At 45.9% G+C, this 26,780-nt stretch overlaps 2 protein-coding genes across 6 annotated transcripts in view; one reads left to right on the top strand and one right to left on the bottom strand.

Moving 5' to 3' along the window:
• Window positions 1-3,981: 3,981 nt before the first annotated feature.
• Fam166b (family with sequence similarity 166 member B) lies at window positions 3,982-6,097 on the top strand. 3 transcript variants are annotated; one of them, XM_010619309.3, is made up of 6 exons: window positions 3,982-4,292; window positions 4,672-4,895; window positions 4,969-5,186; window positions 5,321-5,372; window positions 5,493-5,644; window positions 5,903-6,097. In XM_010619309.3, exons 1-6 carry the CDS (start codon window positions 4,018-4,020, stop codon window positions 5,960-5,962), a joined length of 981 nt encoding a protein of 326 aa, XP_010617611.1. In that variant the 5' UTR covers window positions 3,982-4,017; the 3' UTR covers window positions 5,963-6,097. The 3 variants fall into 3 exon arrangements, with proteins under 3 accessions (XP_010617611.1, XP_010617610.1, XP_010617612.1); XM_010619308.3 differs by having other exon boundaries at window positions 5,447-5,644; XM_010619310.2 differs by having other exon boundaries at window positions 3,983-4,292; window positions 5,515-5,644; window positions 5,903-5,980.
• A 1-nt stretch (window position 6,098) lies between these two features.
• Rusc2 (RUN and SH3 domain containing 2) overlaps window positions 6,099-26,780 on the bottom strand; it is a 60,248-nt gene continuing 39,566 nt past the window's right edge. For 2 of the 3 annotated variants that reach the window (XM_010619314.3, XM_010619313.3), the window contains exons 2-12: window positions 18,386-20,482; window positions 12,184-12,825; window positions 11,870-12,055; window positions 11,570-11,710; window positions 9,631-9,707; window positions 9,257-9,431; window positions 9,061-9,166; window positions 8,359-8,405; window positions 7,119-7,938; window positions 6,893-7,030; window positions 6,099-6,809 (exon numbers count right to left, since the gene is read on the bottom strand). In XM_010619314.3, the coding sequence (XP_010617616.1) occupies window positions 6,608-6,809; window positions 6,893-7,030; window positions 7,119-7,938; window positions 8,359-8,405; window positions 9,061-9,166; window positions 9,257-9,431; window positions 9,631-9,707; window positions 11,570-11,710; window positions 11,870-12,055; window positions 12,184-12,825; window positions 18,386-20,414 (4,563 nt within the window). In that variant the 5' untranslated portion in view covers window positions 20,415-20,482 and the 3' untranslated portion in view covers window positions 6,099-6,607. The remainder of the gene's footprint in view (window positions 6,810-6,892; window positions 7,031-7,118; window positions 7,939-8,358; window positions 8,406-9,060; window positions 9,167-9,256; window positions 9,432-9,630; window positions 9,708-11,569; window positions 11,711-11,869; window positions 12,056-12,183; window positions 12,826-18,385; window positions 20,483-26,780) is intronic. The other variant, XM_019206796.2, reaches the window with a different exon arrangement.

Here is a 26,780-nt window from a genome sequence, read left to right as displayed (position 1 = left end):
GTGCCAATCCCTTTCCACAGATCTGTCCAAATATCACTGTTTCTGATCATTTCTATTTCTAGTCCTCCCTTCCTTCACACCATAAACACAAAGATCAGGGTTATCACCCAAATGTATATCAAATGATGAGTGGATAAAGATGGGTTTTTTTTAATGCAATGAATACTACTCTGTCATAAAGGATGAGCTTCAGACATTTATAACTAAATGGATGGGCCCCGAGACCATACTCAATAATAAATAATAATAAATCAGACACATATGTTTAAATACTGCATTGTTTCTCTGGTGAGAAAACTGAATGTGGAAATAAGTACTGAGATGTATAATGGATGTTGGGAAATGGGAAGAAAGGTGTTCAAATAGGAAAGGGAAGAGAGAGAGAAAGGAAGGAAATGACAAGAAAAAAAGTGAAAATAGAAAGGAAAAAATACAAAGCTTTTGTACATAGGGAGGGAGATGGCTTGAGGGCAAATGGGATAAAATAAAATTTATTTAAAAAAGATCAGGGTTATCATAATGTTTAGTTTATGACGCTCTTGTCATTGGTCCATGCTTTATTGTAATGTGTAATACTAAGTAAGCATTCCTGAACACACTATTTCAAACAAAAACTGAAACTTTGCGAACATCACACAGCTCTTCCTCTCCCGTTTCTATCTTGTGCATCTGAGGTAAGCATCTGAAACCCATGCTTATCACCCACTGGCTTTCCTTTTTATGCAGTTTTACTGCACCTATACTTTTTAAACTGACAAAGGCTTTGTGTTGTGTGTAATCCTCTGGAGTTTGTTCTGTTCACTTCATTTTTACAAGTTCAGTGGTCTCTTGGTTCGAGAAATTCTTTTCAAAGGTCCCATGATTTTATCCTTTTACTCATCCTATAGAGAGACTTCTGCTTGCTCGGGGTTGACATACAATCGATTGATTTGGAATCTGCAGGTCCTGGAGGATCAAAGGTGGGACAGAAAAATGTGAACTGGAGACTCCATCCTGGAGACTCAGTGGGCTGCGTTGGGCACTGTTACTGCCCTCCTAGCTGTTGTTTTATCTTGTAAGTGGGTGCGATCTCATCACTACACCTCTCTCCACAGCTACACCCCCTACTGGCTACTGGGTGTAGCAGCTCCCATCAGGTACAAGTTGTAGTTGGGTTACTATGATTATGAAGGTTCCTGTACACCCCTAAGCTAGACTTTTCACTTTCCTCCCAGAATACTCTTCAGGGGCTTACAAATAGCCTGCACAGATGGAGATCATAATAATAGTAATAGTCCATCAACTGGAACAGGCTTCTTCATAAACCGTAAATCTAAGACTAATCCTAATTGGTTTCTCAATTTGTAGTTTTAATTCATACCCTGATTCTCACTGTTAGTATTTCTGCAGGAAACAACTTGTTCTAGTTCCTATACCCTCATCTATACTTCAAATTCTGATCCATTTTTCAATTTCTCACCCTTTTCCCACCCTTCTCTCTCATTCCTAGTCAATACTATAAATTGCTATTGTTAGCACTTAGCCATAACATGGAGATAATTTCTCATTATGCATCTTACCATTCATCCTATTCTGCTTTATGAGGTAGTCTATTAATTTTCCCATTTTACAGATGAGAAAATTGAGGCTCAATGAGTTTGACCAAATTCTATTATCTAGTAAAGGTTAAAAAGCTTTAGTAAAGCTTTTAGAATTATTATTATTTTTTGGTACCGGGGATTGAATTTGGGTCCTTGCACTTGTGAGGCAGGTGTCGGGGACACTGAGCTAAATCCCCGGCCCTTAAAATTATTTTGAAACATATTTATTTATTTGCAGTTTTTGAGCTAGGGTCTCACTTTGTAGCTTAGGTTACCCTTGAACTTGCTGTGTAGCTGAGGCTGGCCTCAAATTTACAATCGTACTGCCTCAGCCTCCTGAGTGCTGGAATTATAGGTAAATGCCACCATCCCAGGCTTTTTTTGGTGGGGTTGGGTACCAGGGATTGAACTCAGGACCTTGGCTTGCAAGGCAGGTGTGGTGCTGCTGAGTTAAATCTACCCCCTGCTTTTTTTAATGGTTAAGATTATGACACCTTTGGCTCTAAATAAAACTTAAGGTGGTCTTAACAATGATGACAGTTAAAGGTTAATTTTGTGGTTCTACCAGTACTATGGAACCCCCAGGCCTGTCTGTTATAGTAGCCATCCTTGATGTAGTCAGGATTTGTTCCCAGGTTAGCCTTCTGCAAGGCTTTAAGATGATCGTGAAGTTCCATTATCATAGTATTAATGTCTACAGGTAAGAACAGACATAATTTCCTCCTGTGCATGCCTTTTTAGGAGCAAACCGACTTTTCCCAGGGCTCTCCCCACGGCAGCATACTTCTCATGTTGTCCAGAATACCAGAAGCCTACGCCTAGCCAGTTGTTGGCAAAGAAATGGGATTTGTATGTTGGGCCCATTCTAATCAAGCCTCATTTCTGGGGCTGGATCTCCACACCCTGCTACACAATTCCTGGCTGAGGAACAAAATTAGGAAGGGAAATGGGAGTTGGGAATAGGAAGTTGTCAGAGACTGCAACCAACAGTGTCTGTTACAGAATCTGAAGCCTGGGTCTGAAGCCTTGACACACTACTGCTATTCTGGGCTCTCCCCTCAGCTGACACCCTCACTGGCAGATTCCTTTACCTGTGAGCCAAGTCTCCCAAACTCTAAGTGACACACACCATAGCCATCAAGAACAGTGAGAGCCATGAAATGTGCTTCTGGAGGCCCGTTGCTCTTGCACGATGCTCCTGAGATATCAGTGCTGTGTTTGGTCAGCACAGGCATTGTCACAGCCTGGAAGTGGGAAGGAGTCAGAAGAGTGGCCAGCCTGGCCCTGCCTCATCCCAGAGCTGAGTTCTCTCTCTGAGAGAAGCTGTTCCTTTTCTCTCTGAGATCTGCTCCTCCTGGTCTGTACTTTTCCTTCTCTTAGAATTTGGATTGTTTCTTCACAGAGCCTAACTGGCTCCTTGGTCTTACACCCCAACTTAGTCCTCTTATCTCCTTCTCTTGAACTCATACAATAAGAAAATCCACATTTACCTAATAACAACTCACTGATCTCCTGTGTTAGAAGAGACACTGTTATACAGTAAGGCAGGGAATTCAGTTTTAGTAGCTGTGTGCTAGGGTTCTTTCATACACACTAGCTTACTTTATCCTTAGAATACCTCAGTAGGTTAGCTTATTTTAACCTGCATGTTATAGTTTAAAGCCAGGCATGGTGGCACACACCTGTAATCCCAGCACATGGGAGGCTGAGGCAGGATTGCGGAGAGTCTGAGGCCAGCCTAGGCTACACATAGTGAGCTCAAGGTCAGCCTGAACCACAAAGTGAGACCCTGTCTCAAACAACATCAAAAACAAACAAAAATCCCTAAAACATATTATAACTTAAGGGATTCAGGTTCAGAAGTCACGTCACCTAGGTCACCAAGGCTGCAAGCTATCACGCTCCTGTGCCTGCCTAGCTGCACATTCCTACCCCGCCATTCTGGCTTCATAGTCCACAGGGATGTATAGACATCAATTTGGGTCTCACAGTAGAAGCAGGGTGAGTAGCACAATCTGCGTTTGCAAGAGGACAGAACTGTCAGACTTGCGCAAAGGCCCTTGGAACTTAGTTTTTCTGACTGCCACATAGCAAGTGTTCTGCTACGTTCAATGTGCTGAGTGGATGATTCAGATTATAGCAGGCACTCAACAATCCATTAAATTATATTACTGAAAATAAATGTTACTACCTAGAGGTCTCTAGTTGCCTTTTTTTTTCTGGCACCTCCCCTCTGGGTTTTTCTCAGAGACCTTCTTTCCCCAGAAGCTCCCGCGTCTTCCACAAAGACTCACAAGGGCACAATATCCACACTTCAGTTTCAGTCAGTCAAGAGTCTTCTTAGCTAGAGTTGAACGGTCAGCAGGTGTGTGCCTTCCCACCTTGGGGGTTTCTTCCCCCTGGAGTGGGGAGGCTGTGCTTCTTTTCCTTGCCTCAGATGGCAGGGTGGTGTTTGTCCCTGGACAGACACATCAGCCAAGTCTTTTCTCTCCTGCTCTGTGGGTTTTGGCCCCAGCAGTCATCACATTGCCTCCCCTCCTCTCTCCACTCTTGGCCCTGCCTCCTTCCTCTGCCTTCACAACCCTGGACACAGTACACACAGCTCAGAGGCTCGGCTAGAAGGGAAACAGAAGGAGCTGCCTGGGTTCCCATGGCCATGGCCAGCACCTGCACACCGGGACTCAACCCTCAGAATACTCATTATATCCCAGGGTAAGATTTCTACCCAGAGCACTCCCCGCTGGCTTTGGGGAACATGGCTGTAGGGATACAGTTGGGTCACTGAGGCCTTGGAGTCAAGTGGAAACATTGCTTTGAGAGACCCAGGACTCGGATATGTATTATGTTGGCAAGGGAAAAGGAAAGGCAAGGGAATCATGATGGCTGGGTCTGTCACAAAGCTTGTGTTGTCTTCTCCATGGGAACCAGGCAACAGTGAAAAGGAAGAACTGAAAGTTCAGGCAGACGAGTTAGAAATGGCTGTTGCAAATATATGTACCACTGAGTTTAGAAAGATCAGCTTTGGAGGCCTCACTTCTGTCTCTGGGGAAGGTGGGATTCTGGAAGTAAGTGGGTATGTCCTATGCTACAGGTATACCGGACACTGTCCACTGCTTCGGTTCAGCATGGGCCAGACCTACAGTCAGGTGACTGGTCAGCTACTTCAAGGCCCTCCTGGCCTGGCCTGGCCACCTACCCACCGCACACTTCTGCCTCCCATCCGGCCTCCAAGATCTCCTGAGCTTTCTAGGCGGAGCCTACCCACTAGGTGCAGGCACAGAAGGCTGGGTTCCACCATGATCCCTGGGTATACAGGTATGAACAGGCACCCCCAACGCAGAGTGTGTGTCCCAAACACTAACGTATCTTTCTTGCCTCTGTCTGCCAGGCTTTGTACCCCAGGCACAGTTCATCTTTGCCAAGAACTGCAGCCAGGTCTGGGCTGAGGCTCTGAACGATTTTACTCCGTGGCACGGGGAACAAGGGAGTCAAGAACTGCCACAGGAAGCCAAGGGAGACAAAGACAAAGAGCCAAAGTCAGAGTCAGAGTTGGCAGTGGAAGGGGAGACAGAGCTGAAGCTGGAGGTGGAACAAATGAAAACAAAGGCAGGTGGAGCGGGGGGTGGATGGGAGTGGGGAGCCTTACCTTCAAGTGTCCAAGCCTGGGGCCGGCCATGGGCAGGGTGGCTATGGGTATGGGGGACCTGTTTTAGAGCTTGATCACCCTATTTTCCTCACAGGTTTTACCCTATTCCATGGATGACACAGACCCCCAGAAGTTCTTCATGTCAGGTGAGAGGTGGGGGTGAGCAAAGGCATGGAGAGCCCCCTCCCCCATCTCCTGATTCTGCATCCCCATCCGCCAGGCTTCACTGGCTATGTGCCCGGTGCCCGCTTCCTCTTTGGCTCCAGCTTTCCTGTGCTCACCAACCAGGCACTGCAGGAATTTGGGCAGAAGTACTCCAAGGGCAATGCCCAGCAAGACCCCAAACCTTTCCCCCTACTTCCCAGGACCTACCTTCAGAACCTGGGTCTCCTACCTCACTATGGGGGCTATGTGCCAGGTGAGGAGGCTGCGGGAGGCTTTGGGAACTGGAATGCTTATGTGTAAATGGGGTATGGGAGTGGTCTGGGGCACTGCAACAAATAGATGTGAGGGGATCTCAGACCACGTGATTCCTTCAACTTCATCAGGACACAGAAGAGGAAGCTGAAGTAGTGGTTAGATGAGATTTTGGATGGAGGGGCTAGGCAACTGGCTGAGAACTAAATAGCTTTTTCATGCCACCGGCTACACGTGACAGACTCTCTTGGTCACACAGGGTATAAGTTCCAGTTTGGCCACACATTTGGGCATCTCACCCACGATGCTTTGGGCCTGAGCAGCTCCCAAAAACAGCTCCTGGTTTAGGTACCTGGTCTTCAAGGTCTTTCCTTTTCACCCTATCCCAGCCATCTCTTGGAAGGGAGAGGTGGGCATGAGGGTGATAGTGGGGGCAAAAAGAAAATGGTTTGGAGGCTGAGCACCTTTTTTATTAATAGGTATAATAAATAAATAAATACATACATAAACAGAAGCCTGGGCTCCTTCTCCCTCTTCTGATGACCAGGCACTGGTCACAGCCTATTTACAGTTTGCGGGGGCTTCAAGATCTGGCCCCAGTACTGTTATCCATCCTCATTACTATCTGGCCTGGGAACCCTACAAATGGTGTTCTGGGCTACCTCCCTCTGTAGGGACTTGGTGCTCTACACCCATGGAAGGGGTGGCCCAGATGGGCCGGGGACATCCTGGCAGCCCAGCGATACATCCCTTCCCCCCTCCCTTGGGTGGAGGTCTGGCACGGTCACTGGGACAGTTAAGGGGAGTAATTAATACTGAGCACAGGGAGCAGGTGCCAGCACAGGGATATGTGGCCCCAGCTCTCAGTCAACTTTACACAGCCAAGCCAGAGGGCTTGGGAAGGGTTCTAGGCTCTCTGTCTGGGGTTATGAGGGTCCCTGAGGCCACCAGCATGCACAGGGCCTCAGTTTTGGCTGCTTCCAGGGGTTGGACTTGGAGTTGGGGTCAATGTCACATAGGCCAGGGGCACCAAGCCAGTGTCAGGGCCGCGGCTGCAGCGCAGCCAGTCTCCTCCGGCTGGCCCCAGCACCCGTAGGATGTCTCCCTTGTGGAAGCTCAGCTGTCCAGGGCCTGTGGCCAGATGGTGGCACAGTGCCTGCACCTCACTGGAGAAACAACAAATGGAGGTCAGAGAAAGCACATCAAAAGCTAAACCCAGCTCCCCATTCTCCTGTTTCCCGAGGCTCACCATGGAGGCTGGGAAGGCAGGGCTGGAGAGTGTGGTTCCTGCAGGCTCTCCTTGGGCTCTGGCTCCCGGCGGGCACCCACTGTCTGCGCCACTAACTGGAACATGGACTTGTCCAAACTCAGCCATTCCGAGGGTAGCCTAGGAGACAGAAGCTGGGCTCTGTCCACACTGCAGTTTAGATTAGGCTCCCCTACTCCCCCTATCTACAACGTGGTGGGACTCTCACCTGTTTGTGGGCCGGGCATCCCGCTGAGCTTTTCGGGAACCAAAGAGGTGTCCCCACTTGATGCCCCCAGGTGACGGCTCAGAGGTACCTTCCCCATTTTCCGCAGGTGGGGCAGTAGGCCCCTCCCGCTCCCGACTGCGCTTCAGCTCGGCCAGCACCGAGTCAGGAGGGCTCCCCATCCAGAAGGGCCAGCCCCTCTCCCGGCTGAGGGCCTCCTCGGGGGCAGGGCAGGCCTCAGCCCCCTCCACTACTCCCTCTCGTGGGGGTGGAGCCTGGAGGGGCCCCCCGCCTCCCGCCCCTTTCTTTTTCTCACTGCCACTTCCACTGCTGCTGCTGCTACTTCGGGGGAACCTGGAACCCTCTGTGGAGCCGTCGATGTAGACCTGGGAGCTCTGCATGAGCTGATACCACCAGCCAGCCTGCCCGCTTCGAGCCCACCTGCCATGTCCCAAACCCCCTGCTGGCTCCGCCACCTCTTCCGACTCTTCCTCTTCTCCACCTTCTGGGGCACCTACACCCTTCACCCGCTCTCCATGAGTTGTCCTGTCCATGTCTCCAGGGCCCTCCTGGCCCCGGGCTCGGGCCAATTGCAGTGTGGAGTGAGCAGACAACAGCAGGTCCTGGGACACTCGCAGTAGTTCCTTGTGCTGCCGCTGTTGCTGACCACTTTGCAGCAGCCGATGCTGGAACAGCAAGTCGAGGCTGAAGGGCAGCAAGGCCAGGGGCTGTAGCAGCAGCAGCAGCTCCTCAAAGAGGCCGGGGCATACGGTGTGAGCTGCACTTAGGAAGCCCCAAGGCTGGTAGTGGGTCTGGACGATGTCTAGGGGAAAGAGAGACACTGAGTCACACAGAGAAGCAGGCCTGGCCCGAGTGATGCAAAGAAAGGCAGTGGATGAGCCCCTGGGTGCGGCTGCCCAGGCTGTGCATTGTGCAATTTAGACGTGCTCCTGCAGTTGGGCAGTGCACAAACCCTACTACCCTCAGTGATAGCTCTGCACGTAGGGAAAGGTGTTGGGGCTCTTGACACCCCAGCTTCCAGACTGCCTGAGTCCCCTGCTTTCTCCTAGGTTCTAATTCAAATAGAAGCTGGGAAGGACTTGGGTAGAAGTCCAAATTTCTCAGAATGAAAGATGTGTGGCCCCCTTACCACCTCTAAAATCTGAAAAGACTGATTCCTCCCTCTTTTGAGCCTCTGAGGTCTATATTGAGTTTGTGAGACACAGTGGGTTCTGGGCATTACCTTCATGGTTAAACAGGTGATTAAACCAGAACTCCAAGGACCGAATGCTGCAGGGAAATAGGTAAACGAGAGTTGAGTTTTGTCTGGAGATAGCCAGATAATAAGGCACAAAGAAAACAACGCACAGGGTCAGACACAGGGAAGAAGTACAGGCGGACATCTTCACTTCACAGAATACAATTCTGGAACGTCAGTGACAATGTGGGCAGTGGGGTGAACACGTGATCTAAAAGCCAATCACTTTTGCAGAATGCAGTCAGCTTGCACAAGACCCAAGAAGTCAGGTAGCTACTGAGTGAAAGGACCAAAGGGGCTCAGTGGCTGACCTGGGCCCATACTTGAGAAAGAACACTACACCGTGGACAACTTAGTGTTCCAGCATGATTTGGAAGCAGAGCTGGAGTTGAGAGGATCAGGGATCACAAGAGAAACCGAGAAACCCAATTAATTTCCAAATAAGCCAGGTTATGGAAGACCAGGCTGGTGAAGACCATGTTGATGATCAGCACCAGAGGGATGCGGGTGTAGAGGGAAATGGCTTCTATTGAGAGGCTGCAGTCAGGTGGGGAGAAAGTGAGCCTGCACCCTAGCACAAACCCTGAATCTGCTGACTGTCTCTGTCAGGCAGCTGCTTCCTTAGAGCGGGCAGAGCCCGGTGGTGCGGGGTGCTGTTCAGGAGCTCTTGCTGCTCCACACACTCACTTGAGCAGGCCGAGGATGAAGGCATTGAAGCGCATGGTATGACTGGTGAGCTCTGGGAACTGGCTGACTTTGTTGTAGAGGCCATGCAGGACCTTGGTGGATGGGCCTGGGAAGAAGACAGGGTTATAGATCACATGACCAACTTCTGGAACCCTGAAGTCAGTCTGGGGTCCGTATCTCGCCACCCAGCCCTTACCCAGCTGTGTGGAAGCTTCAACCACACTCCACGGCATGTTCTTGCGTTGCCCAATGATGACATCTAGTACAAAAGCCTTGAGTCCATCCTCCAGCACGGCCTGGACCGCAGGGCACAAGTACTTGAGAACAAGGTGGCCAACGTTCGGACTCACAGAACTGTTTCCCAGCTTTGCCTGCAGGTGCAGTAGGGCAGTTCAGAAAATCTTGGGAAGCCTCACTTTGGTTCTCTTCTAGACAGTCCTATTTCCCCTCTTGCTACGCCACCCGAGTTCCAACTCCGGGCTCTAAGTTCAAGAGCACAGGGGAAGGTGGCAGCACCCAACAGTGAGGGTCCACTGGGCAAGGCTCAGCTCTGCACATTTTCTTGCCTACCTTTACCCCAGGATCCCGGCTTGTACCAAAATGGGCTACAATGAGGTCCACAGCAGTATTGACAGCTTTTATCAGTCCTGCAAAGAAGAATTTGATGTGACAGTCCCCTGTGCAAGTCCCTCGTTGGGAACAGGGAAGTGCTCCCACACTTACTTGCAATCTGCACCTATGTCCCCAGGTCTCATGGAGACATGCAGGCCTGGCCTTCTTCTGTCTGTGCCACTTCACACTCACTCCTGTCTTTACCTCTTAGCCTGGACCCACCTCAGTGCTACCATTGTCAAGGCCCTTTACTTCCTCACTCCCTAGCACTGGTATTCTAATCCTGGGCAAATCCAACCGTCAGACTTCTCTGCTTTGAGAAACTAGGCCACTGATCACTGTTGGGGAAAAACCAGGTCCCTCACAGTGGTGCCAGACAAGGGTGACTCGCTGGCATGTGCCTTGCCAGCACTCTCTGCTACACAGTCAGGCTGTCATTCTGAAGTTTCACCCTTCTTCCCAAGCCCTTGGTTCCACTTTGTACAGAGAACACAGGCCACTGGCCAAGAGCTCCATCAGTTTCCTCTCTCTCCCAAACCCTCAACAATATTATATTTATACTGCTCCCTCCTTGTTGCCTTCCTTCTCATTTCTGCCTCATTTTGGAGGAAGGTAGGTATTTATCTTCTTGCCCAAGGTCCTTTCCTTCCCTCTTCTTTTTGTGGTGTGTTATACTGATCTTGTCATAAATTATCTAGTTTGAGGTTGGTATATTTATTGAAGTTGCATATTAGACTTTCTCTGGTTCCTTTACAATGTTAGTAGACATGTATAAGAAAAAAGATATATTGGACCTATGAAACAAGTTTATGGTGGTTCAGATTCATCTGCTGCAATATTTAAGTTCTTGAGGACAGAGAAGTCTTCATAGCCTGACTCTTAGTAGGCAATCTTCAGTAAATAGTAAACATTTGGGGAGAGTACTTTTTAGATAACAGCAGGATGCAGTTAAGACTTGCCTTTATTTTATTTATTTTTTATTTTTGTGAGACAGGGTCTCGCTATGTAGTTCAGACTGACCCGGAACTTACTATGCAGCCCAAGTTGGCCTCCAACTCACAGCAGCCTCCTGAGGACTGGGATTACAAGTGTGTGCCACCACGCCCGGCAGGCTTGCCTTTAATAACAGATCTGCTCCTCTGATGAAGCCATAGACACAGGATAAGGTAAAGGTCTAATGTCATAGGTATTGGAGGTAGGAAGACCAGCTGTTATTTTTCCATCCCTGAACTTCTGAGAAGTCTTTAATGAACTAGGATGCTAAGACTTTTTGTCTCTGGAATGTAGAACTAATTTGTAGATGATCAGGTCCATAATGGGCTGCTTCAAGGCAGGATGGCATGGCAGAGGAGAGCTGCTCCTGTTGTGGCAGCCTCTTCCCTCTTCTTAAACTCTGACTCTCACTATCTGTGCAGGGAACTTCAACTCCATCTTTTTCCCCTCCTGCAGGTCCTGCCCTTTAGCCCACAAATGTGCTCAATTATTTTACCACCATTTTCCCGAAACTGTTCTTAGTTCAGTGGTTGCCTGTCTGCCAAATAGAGTGGTTCTCTTCAGTCCTTACCTTATTAGACATCACCAACCTGCTTACCCAAGCTGCAAGGCCCTGCAGCACCTTCCATTACATCCACTGGAGAGCTCAGGCCCTTGTTACATGGCGGCTCTCCCTCACTATGCTTAGTTACTGAGGGAGGGGCTGGAGCCCGGTTCTCAAGCATCTGACTCCTGCTCAGTCACACAGTACATGGATTTCCACCTCCTGCTCCAGGGCTCTCCAACTCCTTCCCAGAACTTGGAGTTTTAAAATGGAAAATATTCTAGAAGGCTAATGGTAGGGCAACACACATGAATAGGCACTGACAGCACAATCCCTGGCCGAGTTGGGGGTTATATGTACCTTTTTTTTGAAGCAGGTCAATGGAAATAGCCTCTGAGCTGCCATCTGGGGACAGACAAAACTCAGCAGGAGGCTTCTCAGTCAAGGAAAAGGGGTCTTGGAAGTCTGAGCAGGTCAGTGGTAATGGCTTCACTGCTTGACCTGGAAAGGAGAAAAATCAATCCTAAGCAACTCTCTTTCCAAGAGTTCCAACTCAGTTAAGTGCCTTGTACCTTCTCAGACAACGTCTATGAGCCTAACTCCATCTCTATCCCTTCCCAGCCATGGCAGAGCATGCCCTGAGCGCCCTTGTCCACACACCATTTAGCCGACAGTTCAGATGGCTGGCAGCACTGAGGGAACCAGGGAATTCAAAGATGGGGTTCCTGCGGGCCAGCCGTGCTTCCTGTGGTCTTCGGTCTAGGCTCCCTGACAAACCAGGTGGCCCTAGTGGGTTCTTCCTCCTGTATTCCCGCCACTTGAGAGCTTGAGGAGATAAGTGGTTAGCTGGAAAGAGAACAGATGAGCAGAAGGGATGGACAGGTAAGAGTTAGCGGACAGTGTTTCATAGCTACCTGGGCTTACGTAAGGCACTAGGGTTGAAAGTATTCAAAGGAGAGGGATGAAACTCATACCATGATTGGGCCTGGAGGCCATGCTGCCCTCACCACCTCCTCGGGCCAGGCTTTCTGCCCGGCTGAAGCCAGATCTCCAGGAGCCCAGAGGTGGCAAGCTTCCTGTTCCATGGAGTCGGTACTCAGCCAAGGTCACTATCTTCTGATCCTCCTTCTGTGGCTGCTGGGAGGTGGTAGGTCGGACAGTAGGAGGACAAGAATGGCTCCATGGGGGTAGGCTTTCAGGGGCTGTGGCCTGCTCTGGAGGAGGGGAGCATGAAGTAGAGGCAGAAGAGTCAGTGCTGGGGCCAAAGGGGCCAGCACTCTGGACGGGGGAGTAGCTGCCCAGGGGTGACGGCCGTGAGGTCTCTGGCTCAGGCCCAGCTCTCCTGGCACCTCTGCTAGTGGTTTGGGGTGATGATGCCTGTGGCTCCCCTGAGGGAGCTGGGGCTGGTCCCTGAGCAGTAGGGGCAGCCAGTGACACAGGCTGCTGTGCACGGTTGCAGCCTGAGAGGCTATAGAGCTGGGAAAGGCTGTGGAGGGCCCGGGCCTTGGCCAGCTGCTTAGGGAAGTGGTGCTGGAACACGAAGGGCTGGATGGGCAGCGTGGTTGGCCTCTGCTCCTTGCTGTAGCGCAGGACTGGTCGGCTTTCAGCACCACCCCCTGTAGCAACAGGGATGGAAAAGGAATCAGGTGGACGCATTGAAACTCACATGAGGATTTACAGAAGCAGAGACAGCAGATAACGCCCACTGGGAAAGATGCCCAGAACCCAGGTTATACAAGTTGCACGGGGCAGGAATAATTCATGTTTACAGAAGGGACTTTGCTTCCTCTTCTGCTAAGTATTTCCTATTTTATAGTATTAATACTGGACTTATGCCTCTTTGCTGTCCAGTCTTTCTTTTATTGACCTCAGAGGAGGGTATATTTTAAGGCTCAATCCTTACTTTCACATTTATACTTCCTCCCTTGAATAGGACAGCTTAAATTCAGCTTTCATACATATGACTACCAAACCCGTAACATTGGTCTTGACCTTCTGGAGCTCTAGATCATCCTGCTGTAGGGCTCTGCTTTCACTTAAAATTGCCATTTAAAACAGCTCCACCATCACCTTTGTCCATTTTTCTGACAATTTCCATTTCAATCAATGGCAAAGCCACTTTGTTGTTGTTGTTGTTGTTTGTTTCTAAGGCCTAAAGTCTTAAGAGTCAGAATCACAGACTTTCAGTATTAAGACATTACTGACTTCAAACTTTTACTCATTTATCATTTCATCTTCACCCACACCGTCATATTTTATTTTTGAGCAAATCTAACCAATAAGAAAATGCTTTTTTACTTGCAGCAAAGAACCAGCCTTCCTACGATGCCCCCCCCCTCTATGATTGAAACTTCAGGGGCCATATCTGCTCTCTCTGTACAGAGGCTGGGCCTCTCTTGTTCCTTCAGCAAGGCTTCAGGTTAGTGTGACCCCAGGATATGTACCTGTATGTATGGCCTGTGCTCTTAATAAACACTGAACACTATGGACACGAACACAAGGTGGTGCCATAAGCATTCACAGGCCCTAAACCCGTGGGCACGGCTCACTGGTAGGGTGGCCCACATATTCTTGACAGGCCAGAAAATTAGACATCAAGTCATTCGCGCAAGTTCACACAATTGGGAAGTGGCAAAGCCAGAATTCAGAGCCTGACTTTGGGGCCAACGTTCTTTTTTTTTTTTGGTACTGGGGATCTGCGAGGCAGGTGGTGGCACTCCTGAGCTAAATCACTGGCCCTGGCGCCAAAGTTCTTGATACCACATCATACTACATATTAGGCAGTGTCAGGCTGGGCTTTCCTGCTCCTCATCTTTATTTTCATCAAAGGATGGGAACTACAGTCTCCTTGGGAGGTGTTTCAGAATCATGCCCTGGTGACATTTTCAAACTATACCCTCCTGCTACCTGCTTCTGTGCTTAGAGAGCACTTTGTCATTCTCTTTGTTCACTGGGTTTTAGCCACACTTCCTTAATTATGCCAAGTTCATTAACATCTTGGAGACTTTTGCACCTGTTATTCCTTCTGCCTGAAATTTTCTCACTGCTCAGACATCAGCTGTAATATCACTCCCCCAAGTAAGACTGTCTCTGACAATCTCAGCAACTCCAGCAAGTCACTCTCTAGCCACAACCTGGTTTCCTTTCCTTTTTAGAATTTTTCATTATTAGATATTATCTTTTATGTGTATATTGCCTATTACTTTTCCTAAGAGCTCCAGAAAAGTACGGATTTTATAGTGCTCATTGCTGTATCCCCAGTACCTAAAATAGGGCCTGGCAACAGAGCAGGTACTCAACAGTTAAATGAAGGATTCTCACTCTCGATTCAGGCATTCCACTGCACCTAGAATCATCTTATGTAAATCAGCTAGTTCCTTGAAATACCAAGTTATTTTATCTTCTGTGGTTCCCAATGCCCCCAGAATAAAGTCTAAAGTATTCAGGAAAATAGGTACCTATACTTGTCACAAATTAGGCTGCTCTCTCCCCCTCACACTTCCACACCTGTCATTCCTAGTGACTGCTCTTCCCACCCCATCCCCATTTTTTTGGTACCGGGGATCGAACTTGGGCCCTTGCACTTGTAAGGCAGGCAGTGGAACCACTGAGCCAAATTCCGGCCTTCCCATGCCCATTTCTAAGCACACTGCTTTTCCCATTGGGAATGTCTTCTTTCTTTCCATTTATTTAATCGCATTTCAAGGATGAGCTGATGCTCGCTGTCAGATTAGGTCCTTTTGGCTACAGCTCTATAAACCCTCTATATAAACCATGCCTGAATTAACTATTTAGTACTACTTTAAAAAAATCCTCCCCCTAAGCTCCTGGGACATGATATGGGTCAGAAGAAGAACAGGTAAGAAAGGGGCCCACCTTTGGGGAATGGGTCTTGGTTCTACCCTCAGGGAAGACAGAGAGTAAGTTTTCTCACTACTCTATGTGACAGCCCCTAAGAAAATTGGAGACAGAGATCATGTTCACCTGAGTGAAATAGCCCTAGTTCTTTCTTAAAATCTAGTGCCCAGAATTCTGTAATACCAGTGATCATTCACTGGATCAGGAGTGGAGACTGTTATCAACTCTTCCCTGCTGGAGTCTATGAATAAATCCAGCATTTTAACTTTCCAAACTGCTGACTCATTCTGAGTTTGCAATCAATTAACTATCCCAAGTCAACTCAAATACAGTGTGTGTATCAAACTTTACACAGTCTCTGATTTTTTTTTTTCTTTTTTGGTACCAGGGATGGAACTTGGGACCTTCCTCAGCAGGCAGCGGAACCACTGAGCTAAATCCAGGGCCCTTGGCCTCTGCTCTTGTTCTTTTGAGTATGGCAAGATCTAGCTGGGTGGGTGTACATGCCCATAATCCCAGCATTTTGGAAGACTGAGGCAAGAGGATTGCAAGTTTGAGCCCAGCCTGGGCAATGGCGAAACCCTGTCTCAAGATAAAAAATTTTAAAAAGGGCCAGAGAGGTAGATTAGTGAGAAGGTCCTAGACTCCTATTTGAAATCTTTTTGGTCAGGATCTCAAAGTGCCTTCTCAGTTTCTTTCTAATAAATAGGAAGTAAGAAGAAGTTCAAATAATTCCCCAAATTACCTATTCTGTTGTTTAAAAAATATTTTACTATATGCTAACGTGTTTCATTTATATTAGTAGTCTCAGTTCATTGAAAAGAAAATTTTGAGTTGTTATATTTTTCTTCTTTATGTCTTATACTCTAAGGAATTACTTTTTTGTTTGTTTTTTGGTACTAGGGCTCGAACTCAGGACCTTGCGCTTGCGAGACAGGCAGCGGAACCACTGAGCTAAATCTCTGGCCCCTGAGTAACTACTTCTAAGATTATGATACATAGCAAATTAACTATTGTTATCCTCTTACTATTCTGTTATGAAATTTTATTTTTTCATAAAATGAAAAAACGAATAAACAAAATCAAGAGAAGAGCTCTGTTGTAGGTCACTGGAGTCTTATAGAAAAGAGTAGCATCTTGCTATGAAAAAGTCTTATCTGGTAGAAAAAAACCACTTTTAATGCTTTTCCTCTCATTTCTGACCAGGATTTTTCTTTCCTTCAGAATGCCAGCCATAGATAGCATCCCATCTGATACAGCCACCAGACCTGAAGTCTAAGAAAGGAGCAGGCTCCAAAGGCCCTGACCAATCACCAAATCTAACTCTTCCCTGAAGGCCTCCTTCACCCTCTACCACAAGACCAGCTCCTCCGTGCATGTGTAGGAGTGTGAAGTCTTCTGATGGACTATGACCTCCAAGGGCACAGATAACACCATTTATGGTTTTTTACCCTCTTTCCTCTAAGAAGACACAGACCCCTAAGACTACAGGTGCAACTGTGGAGGACCAGCTGCCTCTGCTTTTCCTTCTCTTTCTTTTCAAGCCCTCTTAAGATCTGGCTTCTGAACTCACTCACTATTCCCTTGAATGCTGCTTTCAGGATCTGTCACCATTATCTTGGGTAACTTCTCTTTAGACCTCATTTGCTTGAACCTAACTCTTTTTTGAAACTTCTCCTCCTTTGGTTCCTCTGATGTCATTATCTTCTGGTTTTTCTTCTATTTTTTCTGGCTAATTCATCTCAGTCTCTTTTGAGGTTTTCTCTGCTCACCGTGTAAGTCATTCTATCTTCAGAGCTCTATCCTTGTTGGCTTTATAATTGCACACATTCTTCCTCTATGCTCTCGTCCACTCACATAGCTTTAACTCCCACTTTTATTGCAATGACTTTCCAATCTACAGTGATCTCTCATGATTTCAGAGAGACACCTCTTGCAGCCCATGTTTCACCCAAACCACCACCAGTGATCTTTCTAAAATGCAAATCAGAACATGTTACTAAGCAAACAAACAAAAACAAAACAAATCGACAACACAGCCACTTCCTTGATTAAAATCCATCCATAGTTCCATCCCCATTCTTCAATGGCTACACCAAATTAGTATACTTGCGATTCCTGGAAAGCATCAAGCTATACGGTGCCTTTGTACAGACCATTCTATGAGTCTGGAATATTTTTACAAGGCTCTACAAAGCCTGTACTAACCATCTTCTAACTGGGCTTAAATGTAAACTGTGTCTGTGAGCCTCCCCTGACATTTCAGTCTAATTTTGATAACCCTGTCACTAGCCATACACTGCCATCTTTGCATTTCAGCGATCTGTTTCTTTTTTTTGTTTCTGTTCCCAGGTGGAATTCCTTGAGGGCAGACTTTGTCTCCGTCCCTCTAGTTATCTGTCACCAGAATCATCTGAACAGGGAAGCTGGTATAAAATAATTGCTTAAAATATAATAAAGTTGAGAGGGAGAGATGGCTGGCCCAGATAGGCCAGGTTACAGTTTCTTTTTCTTTTTTTTTTTTTTTTTGGTAGAGAAGCAGCCTGTGTTGCCCAGGCTGGCCTTGAACTCCTGGGCTCAATCAATCCTTCCGCCTTAGTCTCCTGAGTATTTGAAACTATAGGTGTGCAACACTGCACTCAGTTTAGGTCTCAGGCTCAACAGAGAATGGCTACAGTAGTCACTGATCAAAGAATGGACTTCACTGATATCCAGTGTGGCTTTCCTGTTGGACATATCCCTTAAGCACTGTAAATTCTCAATGTCTTGTCACTCTTTCAGCAAATCTATTTCTATTTTAGTGTTTCTATTTATGGTACCATCATCTTTCCAGTTATCCAGGTTCAGAATCATAATCTTCTGAATCCTTTTACCCCAATGTATCAGTCCTACTACATCTAAATCCTACTGATTCAATTTCTTCCATGTACAGTAATTTTTTTTTTTTTTTTTTTCCATTCTGGGATTTTGTCTTTTTTTTTTTTTTTTAATTTTTTTTTTTTTGTGGTGAAATTTTTTTTTTTTTTTTTTTTTTTTTTTTGTACTAGGGATCGAAATCAGGACCTTGTGCTTTGGAGGCAAACAGGCACAGTACTACTGAGCTATATCCCCGGCCCTGTGAGTACTTTTAAAGACACTTTTTAAGACTCTCTTCTCTTTCTCCTGCTCCCACCCCAGTGCAGCAAACACATCTTGGACTGAAAAGATAACAGATCTGGACTGAGAAACCTTGAATGGTACAAATGGAGTGGTTGCCAGGGGCCTACTACAAGGAGGCCATGCATAGCTTCTGGCATTCTCCAGCTCCTAAGTTCTTACCGTCAGCTCTAGCTCTTGCATCCCTCTGGGTATAGCTGTTGGCTGGACTCCCTGGGGGAGCAGGCCCTGGATCCATCAGCTGTGCCAGGGGGCCTTGCCCAGCAGCTCTGAGGCCAGCAGATGACATCTCACTGGACTGAGGGCCTTGACAGATCTGGGTGGACCAGGGCTCTGGGCCAAGTAGATCCAGGCCTGGCCCCAATGGCATGGATGGCAGGCTATGGCTACAGTGAGTGCCCTCATCCAGCGCACCCACCCTATCTTGCTGGGCTTCTTGGATAGGTGAGAACTCCTGGGAGGAGTCTCCAACGCTCACCCGAAGTGGCGGGGAGCCAGAGCCTGTAGCTTTTTTCCGGCACTTAGCCAGCTCAGCAAAAGAGGTGACCCTCTTAGGTGGGGAGTTAGGCCCAGCCAGGGCTGCAGAGCCCTCACTCAAGCGTACTGGGCAACTCAACATGCGTTCCAGTGAGCCCAGGCGGACAGGAGGGCTGCGCTCAAGGCTGCGGTCATAGCTTCGAGAGCGCTGGCGTCCAGTGCTGAGGTTGGGGGGTGAAGTGTTCGTGTACACTTGCCCCTCAAGCACAGTGGGGCCCACGACACCTGCTGCTTCTGCTGAGGACCCCACTACTTCTTGTTCTTCTGGCTGGACTTCTGGCTTCTGGAAGAGGTAATACTCAGAGGGCTGACTGGGGCCAGGGTCCGGGTCAGAGCTGGGTGGGGGACTTATCTTGGTATGTTCTTCAGAGCAGCTAGTGATGGAAGAGCCAGCCGGGCTTGGGGATGACTGAGAGGATAAGTCACAAGTGACAAGTTTATAGTAATTTTGGGTGGCCACAACAAGGCGGACCTGGCTCTGGAAGCAGGCTGTGAGGTCAGCCACAGCTGGGCATGGCTCACAGTGTGGGTGATAGGAGTTGCAGTTGGCATCAAGCTCAGGAGATGAGGCATGAGGACAACCACAGCTCCCTTCTCTTCCTCCACTTTCAGGATGGTGGGACTCGCAAGACATCTTAGACTCTGCCGGGGAGGGTTGCAGGTCCAGGTAGAAGGCGCCAGGGTCTGAGTGGCTGCAGAAGGAAGAGTCACTGCAAGACTGTGGGGCAGAGTTGAGATTGGCACGGGAATTACCATGCATCTTGTTGTAAAGCGTGCTGAAGGTGACCAATACGCCATCTGAACTGTTGCAGGAGGAGTCACTGACGTAGCCCATGGACTGGTCAGCTGCCTCAGACTGACTGGATGTGCTACTGCAGCGGCACTGCTGAGCTCCCAAGCCAGAGCGTTCGGGGATCCTTGGCGATTCATCTGAACTGAGTTTCCACTCCTGGTCAAAGGAGAAGCCAGAAGTATCACTGGCTCCCCCTCCACTGCCACTCCCACCAGGCCCCCCACACTCATCCAGCTCCATCGTCTCTGCTTCTAGCTCTGGCCGGCAGCAGTGGCTAGTGCCACGCTGCTGGGTATCCAAGGATGTCACTGGCTCCTGTTCCTGGCCCTCTACCACTCCAGCCCGGCCACGTGAGGCCCCCCATGGCCTGCCCACTCCAGGGCCGGATGGCGGCAGCTGGAAAGAAGACAGATGGAAGGTAGGCTGGCCAGTGCCGTGCAGGTGGAAGGACTGCTGTGTGGCACTGCCACTGATGCTGTCATCATACAAGTCACCAAGTCCTGGCTCACCCACACCCTCTTGCAGCAAGAAGGGATTGTGTCGTTTGGGGGCCCCAGGGCCTCTTCCATCCCGGCTTCTACTCTTGGTGCTGTCTGCAGACCGTGTAGAGGCCCCTGGAGCAGAGTGCAGAGTGCTGTAGAGCAGGGAGTCTGCTTGTCCCAGGTCTTGGTCAGGCTGGGCGATACCTAGCTCACCTGGGCAAAAGGGATTGGGTCTTGTGCTCCCACTACCTCCACTTGCGCCTCCACAGCACTGCCTGTCTGGGACTTGACAGTGCACTAGGGGAATGTGGTGGACGATGAGGGTCTCTCCAGTCAGCTTTGGAGGACTATCCATTCTGGAAAGTTCGAATAAGGGCATCAACAGCACCAGACACTGCCCCCAGAGCCCAGCGGGGCAGAACGCATTTCATCAGGAGAGCTTGGCACCTGGAGAGAAAGGGAAAGAAAGGGATCCTAATGTCACCTCCCTGGAAGTCAGGGACATGCCCTTCCCCATAACATTTTCAGATGGAGAAAGAGTCCAAACGAGAAAAGGCTCCATGTGAGACAGAACTCTGGCAGCACAGCCTGAAAGGGCAGGTGGGAAGGTCCCCACACTGTATTACACAGGTCCAAGTCCTGAGGTTCCTTTTAGTTTTAAAGTCACCATGCGTGCAACTGTGACAAAAGGCCAGGCCTTTTTTAATGCCACATTTGAATGTCTGGGGATTTCAGGGTCAGTTTTATCCTGTTCTCTTTCAAGGACTTTGTCTTTAGCAGTAAAGAATTACTAATTCCAATTACAAAAAAAAAAAAAAGTATGAATAGTGACATAACTAAGAACAAAACCATGTAGGAAGTCTGAAAAAGAACAAGGCACTGAGGGGAACAGAGATGCCTTATATACAGATATAGCACTCAGGTTATAAATCATGACTAATATATCACGTACTCATAGAAGCAAGCTATAACTTTGCAAGAAATAAATTTTAAAATATACTGCATCCATCAGTTGATCAAGTGACTGTCTTTTCTCCTATAAGCTCCAAAATACCTTTTTTTCTCTAATGACTATGGGCTATATATTCTTACTGTCCTACTATACTGTTTTGAATTTTTTGAATGCAGGCAAAGCTGGGCATTAGGACGCCTGTAAGTATAGCTAGTGTTGGCCTCTCCTGTCCTACGTGGGTATGGGTATTATTTTTATTTCTTGTATTATCCTGTTACAAGCCCTGGCAAACATGAAAGCCCTGATACAGTCTTAACATTTGTCTAGCTCATGGCACAGACCTCCTAAAGTACAAAAATTCTGCTCAGTTTTACTAAAACCTTCACAACTGGAATCCCCTAGAAAGTCTTGTCTTCCCAAATCTTATCTCTAATATGCTGAAGTTTTCTCTTGTTCATGGTTGTCTGGCTCTAAAGACAGAGTTTATTCTGTGCTTTTCTGGTCTCTCAGTGGACTGTGGCAGTAGCCTCCTCGAGTTCTAGACTTCAGTGCTTCCAAGTTCAGGTCCCAACAGTCTTCACTCATTCAGCCTCTTCATGTCTAATTTCTCCTAATTCACTAATTTCTCTTCTTTCCATTTTTAATTGCTATCATTTCCCTTCCACCCACTGTGACTTTAAATCCCCCATCACCTTCTCTTATTCATCATTTAACTAGAACCTTTGATACTACCAATTTCTTCAGATTTAACTTATTTAGATCATAAGACCACAGCCCTTCATGTGGAGTGCAGAAAGAGCAAGGCAAGTTGTATATGCTCAAGGACATATGTAAGACCAAGACATTAAATAAAAAAATGAGGCTGGAGATTTAGCTCAGTAACACTGTGCCAGACTGGCAAGTGCAAGGTCCTGACTTCAATTCCTGATACTGAAAAAAGAAAAAGAAAATAAAATTTAGAAATGCAAATGGGTAACAAATATTGTGTGATGGACAATTACATTAAAATATAATTATTTGTATTAAATTAAATTACATTAAAACAGAAAAGAAAGTATTTACAGTTTTTTTCTTCCTTCTTTTTCTGAGGGGAAGGCTCCTATATTAGACCTCCAAGCTCTTTTGCGTTGACTGGAGAAATGGGGAAATGGATAGAGATGTACAAAGGCCGGGGAAGCTAACATGAGTTATACGATTAAGGCTATAAAAGAAAATATAAGACTAAATCTTTGTTATCTTGGATTAGGGGATAGTTTCTTATATAAAACACCAAAAATATGTGATAAAAGAAAAAAACAGATAAACTGGACTCCACAGAAATTAAACACATTTGTGCTTCAAAGGGTACCACTAAGAAAATGAAAATCCAGGGGGCATGAATATGATCAAAATACATTGTATACACTGAACAGCCTCCCAAACACTGGAGTGGGCACGGAGGGTGATGGAGGGTGATTAAAGTATGTTATATGTACGTAAATATTTGGTAAAATGAAACATGTATAATCTGTATAACCAATATGCACTAATAAAAATTTGGGTGGTGAAAAAATGAAATGCAAAGAACAGGAGAAAGTACTTACAAATTATATACCTGAGACTTCTAATCAGAATATATAAAAACCTCTTATAGTAACAATTCAAAAACAACTCAAGGGCTGGGGATTTGGCTCAGTGGTGTTACCACTTGCCTCGCAAGTGCAAGGGCCTGAGTTTGATCCCCGGTACCGAAAAAAAAAATTTTTTTTAAATCCAGGTTTGGGTTTTTTTTTTTGAGATAGGGTCTCAAAATGGTGGCAGCTGGAAAGAAGACAGATGGAAGGTAGGCTGGCCAGTGCCGTGCAGGTGGAAGGACTGCTGTGTGGCACTGCCGCTGATGCTGTCATCATACAAGTCACCAAGTCCTGGCTCACCCACACCCTCTTGCAGCAAGAAGGGATTGTGTCGTTTGGGGGCCCCAGGGCCTCTTCCATCCCGGCTTCTACTCTTGGTGCTGTCTGCAGACCGTGTAGAGGCCCCTGGAGCAGAGTGCAGACTGCTGTAGAGCAGGGAGTCTGCTATATAGTTCAGGTCGGCCTCGAACTCACTATGTAGCCCAGACTGGCCTCAAATTTGCAGCAACTCTCTTGCCTCAGCCTCCTATAAATGGGCAGTAAATAGATGAAAAAAATGCTCATCATCTTTAGCCATAAGGGAAATGCAAATCAAAACAACATTGAGACAATAATGTCAAAATGGGCATGGCTGGGTGCAGTGGCACATGCCTGTAGTCCCAGTACTTGGGACGGTGAGGCAGGAGGATCATATTGGGTTAGAGGGCAGGCTTGGCTACATAGTGAGCTCAAGACCAGCCTGAACTACAATAGTGAGGCCTTATCTCAAAACAAAAACAAAAAAACCAAAAACCAAAAAAACCTGTAAAACTCCTCAAAACCCAAAATGGTTATATGCCCAAACTTATTTTACAGATTCAATGGAGTCCCACTCAAAATACCAACAGCACACTTTATAGAACTAGAGAAAACAATCCTAAAATTCATATGGAACCAGAAGAGACCCAGAATAGCAAAAGCAATTTTTGGCAACAAGAGCAAAGTAGGAGGCCTTATAATACCCAACTTCAAGCAATACTACAAAGCAATAGTGATAAAAAAGCACAGTACTTGAACAAAAGCATTCATGGGTCAATGGAACAGGATAGAGAATACAGAAATTTCCTCAGACACATTCAGCTTTTGTTGTTGTTGTTGTTTTTGTTTTGAGACAGTCTCATGCTGTAGTTCAGGTTGACCTTAAACTCACTATGTAGCCCAGGCTGGCCTAGAATGAGTGGCACTCCTGCCTCAGCCTCCCGAGTGCTGCAACTATGGGCGTGTGCTCCCATGCCTGGCACATTCAGCTATTTGATCTTTAATAACAAAAGCATATGTTGGAAGAAAAGCAGCCTATTCAACAAAATGCTTGTGGCAAAATGGTTATCTCTTTGCAGATGATTAAAACTGGACCCATAGCTCTCACGGTATACTAAATTAAAATCAAAATAGATCAAAGATCTAAACATTAAAACTACTAGAAGATAAAATAGGTAAAACACTTGACATAAATGTAGGAAAGAATTCTAAACAGAACCACAACTATACAAGAAATAAAAGCAAGAAACAACAAATGGGATTATATCAGAGTAAAAAGCTTCTGTACAGCGAAAGAATCAATTAGCAGAGTGAAGAATGGGAAAAAAAATTTGCTTGCTATTACTCAGAGGACTAATATCTAGGATATACAAAGAACTGAAAAAATTAAAATAAAGACCCATTCAAGAAATGAACAGACACATCAAAGAGGAAGAAGTACAAAAGGTCAACATATATATGAAAAAATGTTCAACATCTCTGGCCATTAGAGAAATGCAAATTAAAACAACACTACGATTCCATCTTATGCTGGAAAGAATGGCAATCATTAATAAATTAAACAAGAACAAATGCTGTTATGGCTGTAGTGAGAAAGGAACCCTCTTAAATTGTTGGCAGGAATATGAACTAGTACAACCATTATGGAAATCAGTATTGAGATTTTTCAAAGAACTGAAATTAGATATCCCATATGACCCATCTCTCCCCTTTCTGGGTATTTCCCCCAAAGAGCTTAAGATATCATATACAGGGACAAATGCATACCAATGTTTATAGTAGCACAATTCATAATAGCTAAATCCTGGAAGCAGTCTGTATACCCATCAACAGAAAACTGGAAAAAGAAAATGGGGTAGCTATATATAATAGAAGGCTACTCGGCTATAAAGAACAACTTTGAGACATTTGTAGGAAAATATAATGTTGAGTGAAATAAATAAGACATAGGCTTGAATACCATAAGGTATCTCTCATAATATATGACTCATTTGAGTGAGTACAAACAAAGTATAATAAAGGATGGACAGAAGGCGGGGGGGAGTGGTCCAAGGAAACAAGGGCAAGATGTGAGAAGGAGGGGAAGGAAAAATAAGTAGAATAAAGATATGTCCTGCACAGGAACCTAATAACCTCAATGAATGTAAATGTTATAAACCATAACATGAGCTACGATAATAATATCAACAAGAATAAAATCAGGATAAGGGAACTAGAGGAAGAGGGAACAGGGTTGGAGGAAAAGGGGAAGGGGATTAAAAAATGAAAGAAGCTGTGGTATGTACATGCAGCAACATCCCAAGATGATTGTATACTGCATGTACTGCAAACATAGACCAGTTAAATAAAGTACATAAATAAAAAGTAAAAGAAGAAGTAGGAGGAGGAGAGGGAGAAACCTCGTCAGAGAAAACAACATTGAGATTCCCTCTCACCTTAGTCAGAATGGCTATCATCAAGCATACAAAAAAACAACAACAACAACAACAACAAAAACCACCAAGGAATACTAGTGAGATAGTGAGGGAAAAAGAGCTCTCCTACACTGTTTTTTTTGGTACTGGGGATTGCAAGGTAGGCGGCGGAACCACTGAGCTAAATCCCCAGCCCCTCTCCTACACTGTTAATGGGAATATAAATATGTACAATCACTATGGAACTCAATATGGAGACTCTTCAGAAATTAAAAATAGCAATACCATTTTTTAAAGCTATACTATTCCTTGGTATACTCCCAAAAGAATTAAGGACAGCATCTTACAGTGATACACGCATACCCATATTTATTGCAGTGCAATTCACAGTAGCTAAGCTGCAGAAACCACGGGATGACCATTAACAGCTAAATGGGTAAAGAAAATGCAGCATATATACAAAATGGGGTATTATTCAGCCATAAAGAAGAATAAAATTACGTAATTTTCAGGAACATGGATGGAAAGTTAAATAATGGATGCTTCCTCTTATATCTGTAAACTGTAAAAAAAATGGAGCAATGACAGGAAAGTAGAAGGTAGATTTTTTGGAGATGAGGAAAGGGATTGGGGGAGGCGGAAAGAAAAGAAGAGGGGGGTTACTGGGATGAAAATGATCAAAATACATTCTAAGCATGTATCAACACACAAAATGAATCTCATTATCCTGTTACTAATATGCACTAAAACAAACAGAAAACTAGGCAAAAAATTTAAATAGACATTTTTCCAAAGAAGACATAAAGTACCCTTTGGGCAAACGAAAAGATGTATCATTAGTCATCGGATAAATAAAATCCACAATCAGACACTACTTCACTCCTATTAGGATGATTACAATTAAAAAAAGAAAACAACAAATGTTGATGACAATATGGAGAAACCGGAATCCTCAAACATTGAGGGCACTGTAAGAAGTGCAGACCTTTGGAAAATCAGTCTGACAGCCCTTTAAAATGTTAAATGCAAGAGTTAACACAAGACATAGAAATTCTACTTTTAGGTATATACCCAGAAGAAATGAAAATTTTATGTTCATATAAATGCTTGTATGCAAATGTTCATAGCAGCAGTACTCACAGTAGGAAAAAAAAAAAGGAACAATCCAAATATCCATTAACAGATGAGTGGATAAACAAAATGTGGCATATACATGTGACTATATTATTTGGCAATAATAGGAAGTAGTGGTATATGCTATAACCTGAAGGAACCTTAAAGAGATCATGGTAAATGAAGGAAATATGTCACAAAAAGTTCCTTGTATAATTCCATTTATATGAAATGTATGGAATAGGCAAATCCATAGAAATAGAAAGATTAGTAGTTGCTAAGAGACAGGGAATGGAGACTTGGGGACTTTAAAAGCTATGGAGGTTCTTTTTTTTTTTTTTTTTTTTTTTTTTTTT

Source organism: Fukomys damarensis, unplaced genomic scaffold (genome assembly GCF_012274545.1).
Source record: "Fukomys damarensis isolate Sample0158 unplaced genomic scaffold, DMR_v1.0_HiC HiC_scaffold_36, whole genome shotgun sequence".
Lineage (NCBI taxonomy): Eukaryota > Metazoa > Chordata > Mammalia > Rodentia > Bathyergidae > Fukomys > Fukomys damarensis.
The sequence above is the reverse complement of the archived record's forward strand: the minus strand, read 5'-3'. Positions and strand labels throughout refer to the sequence as shown.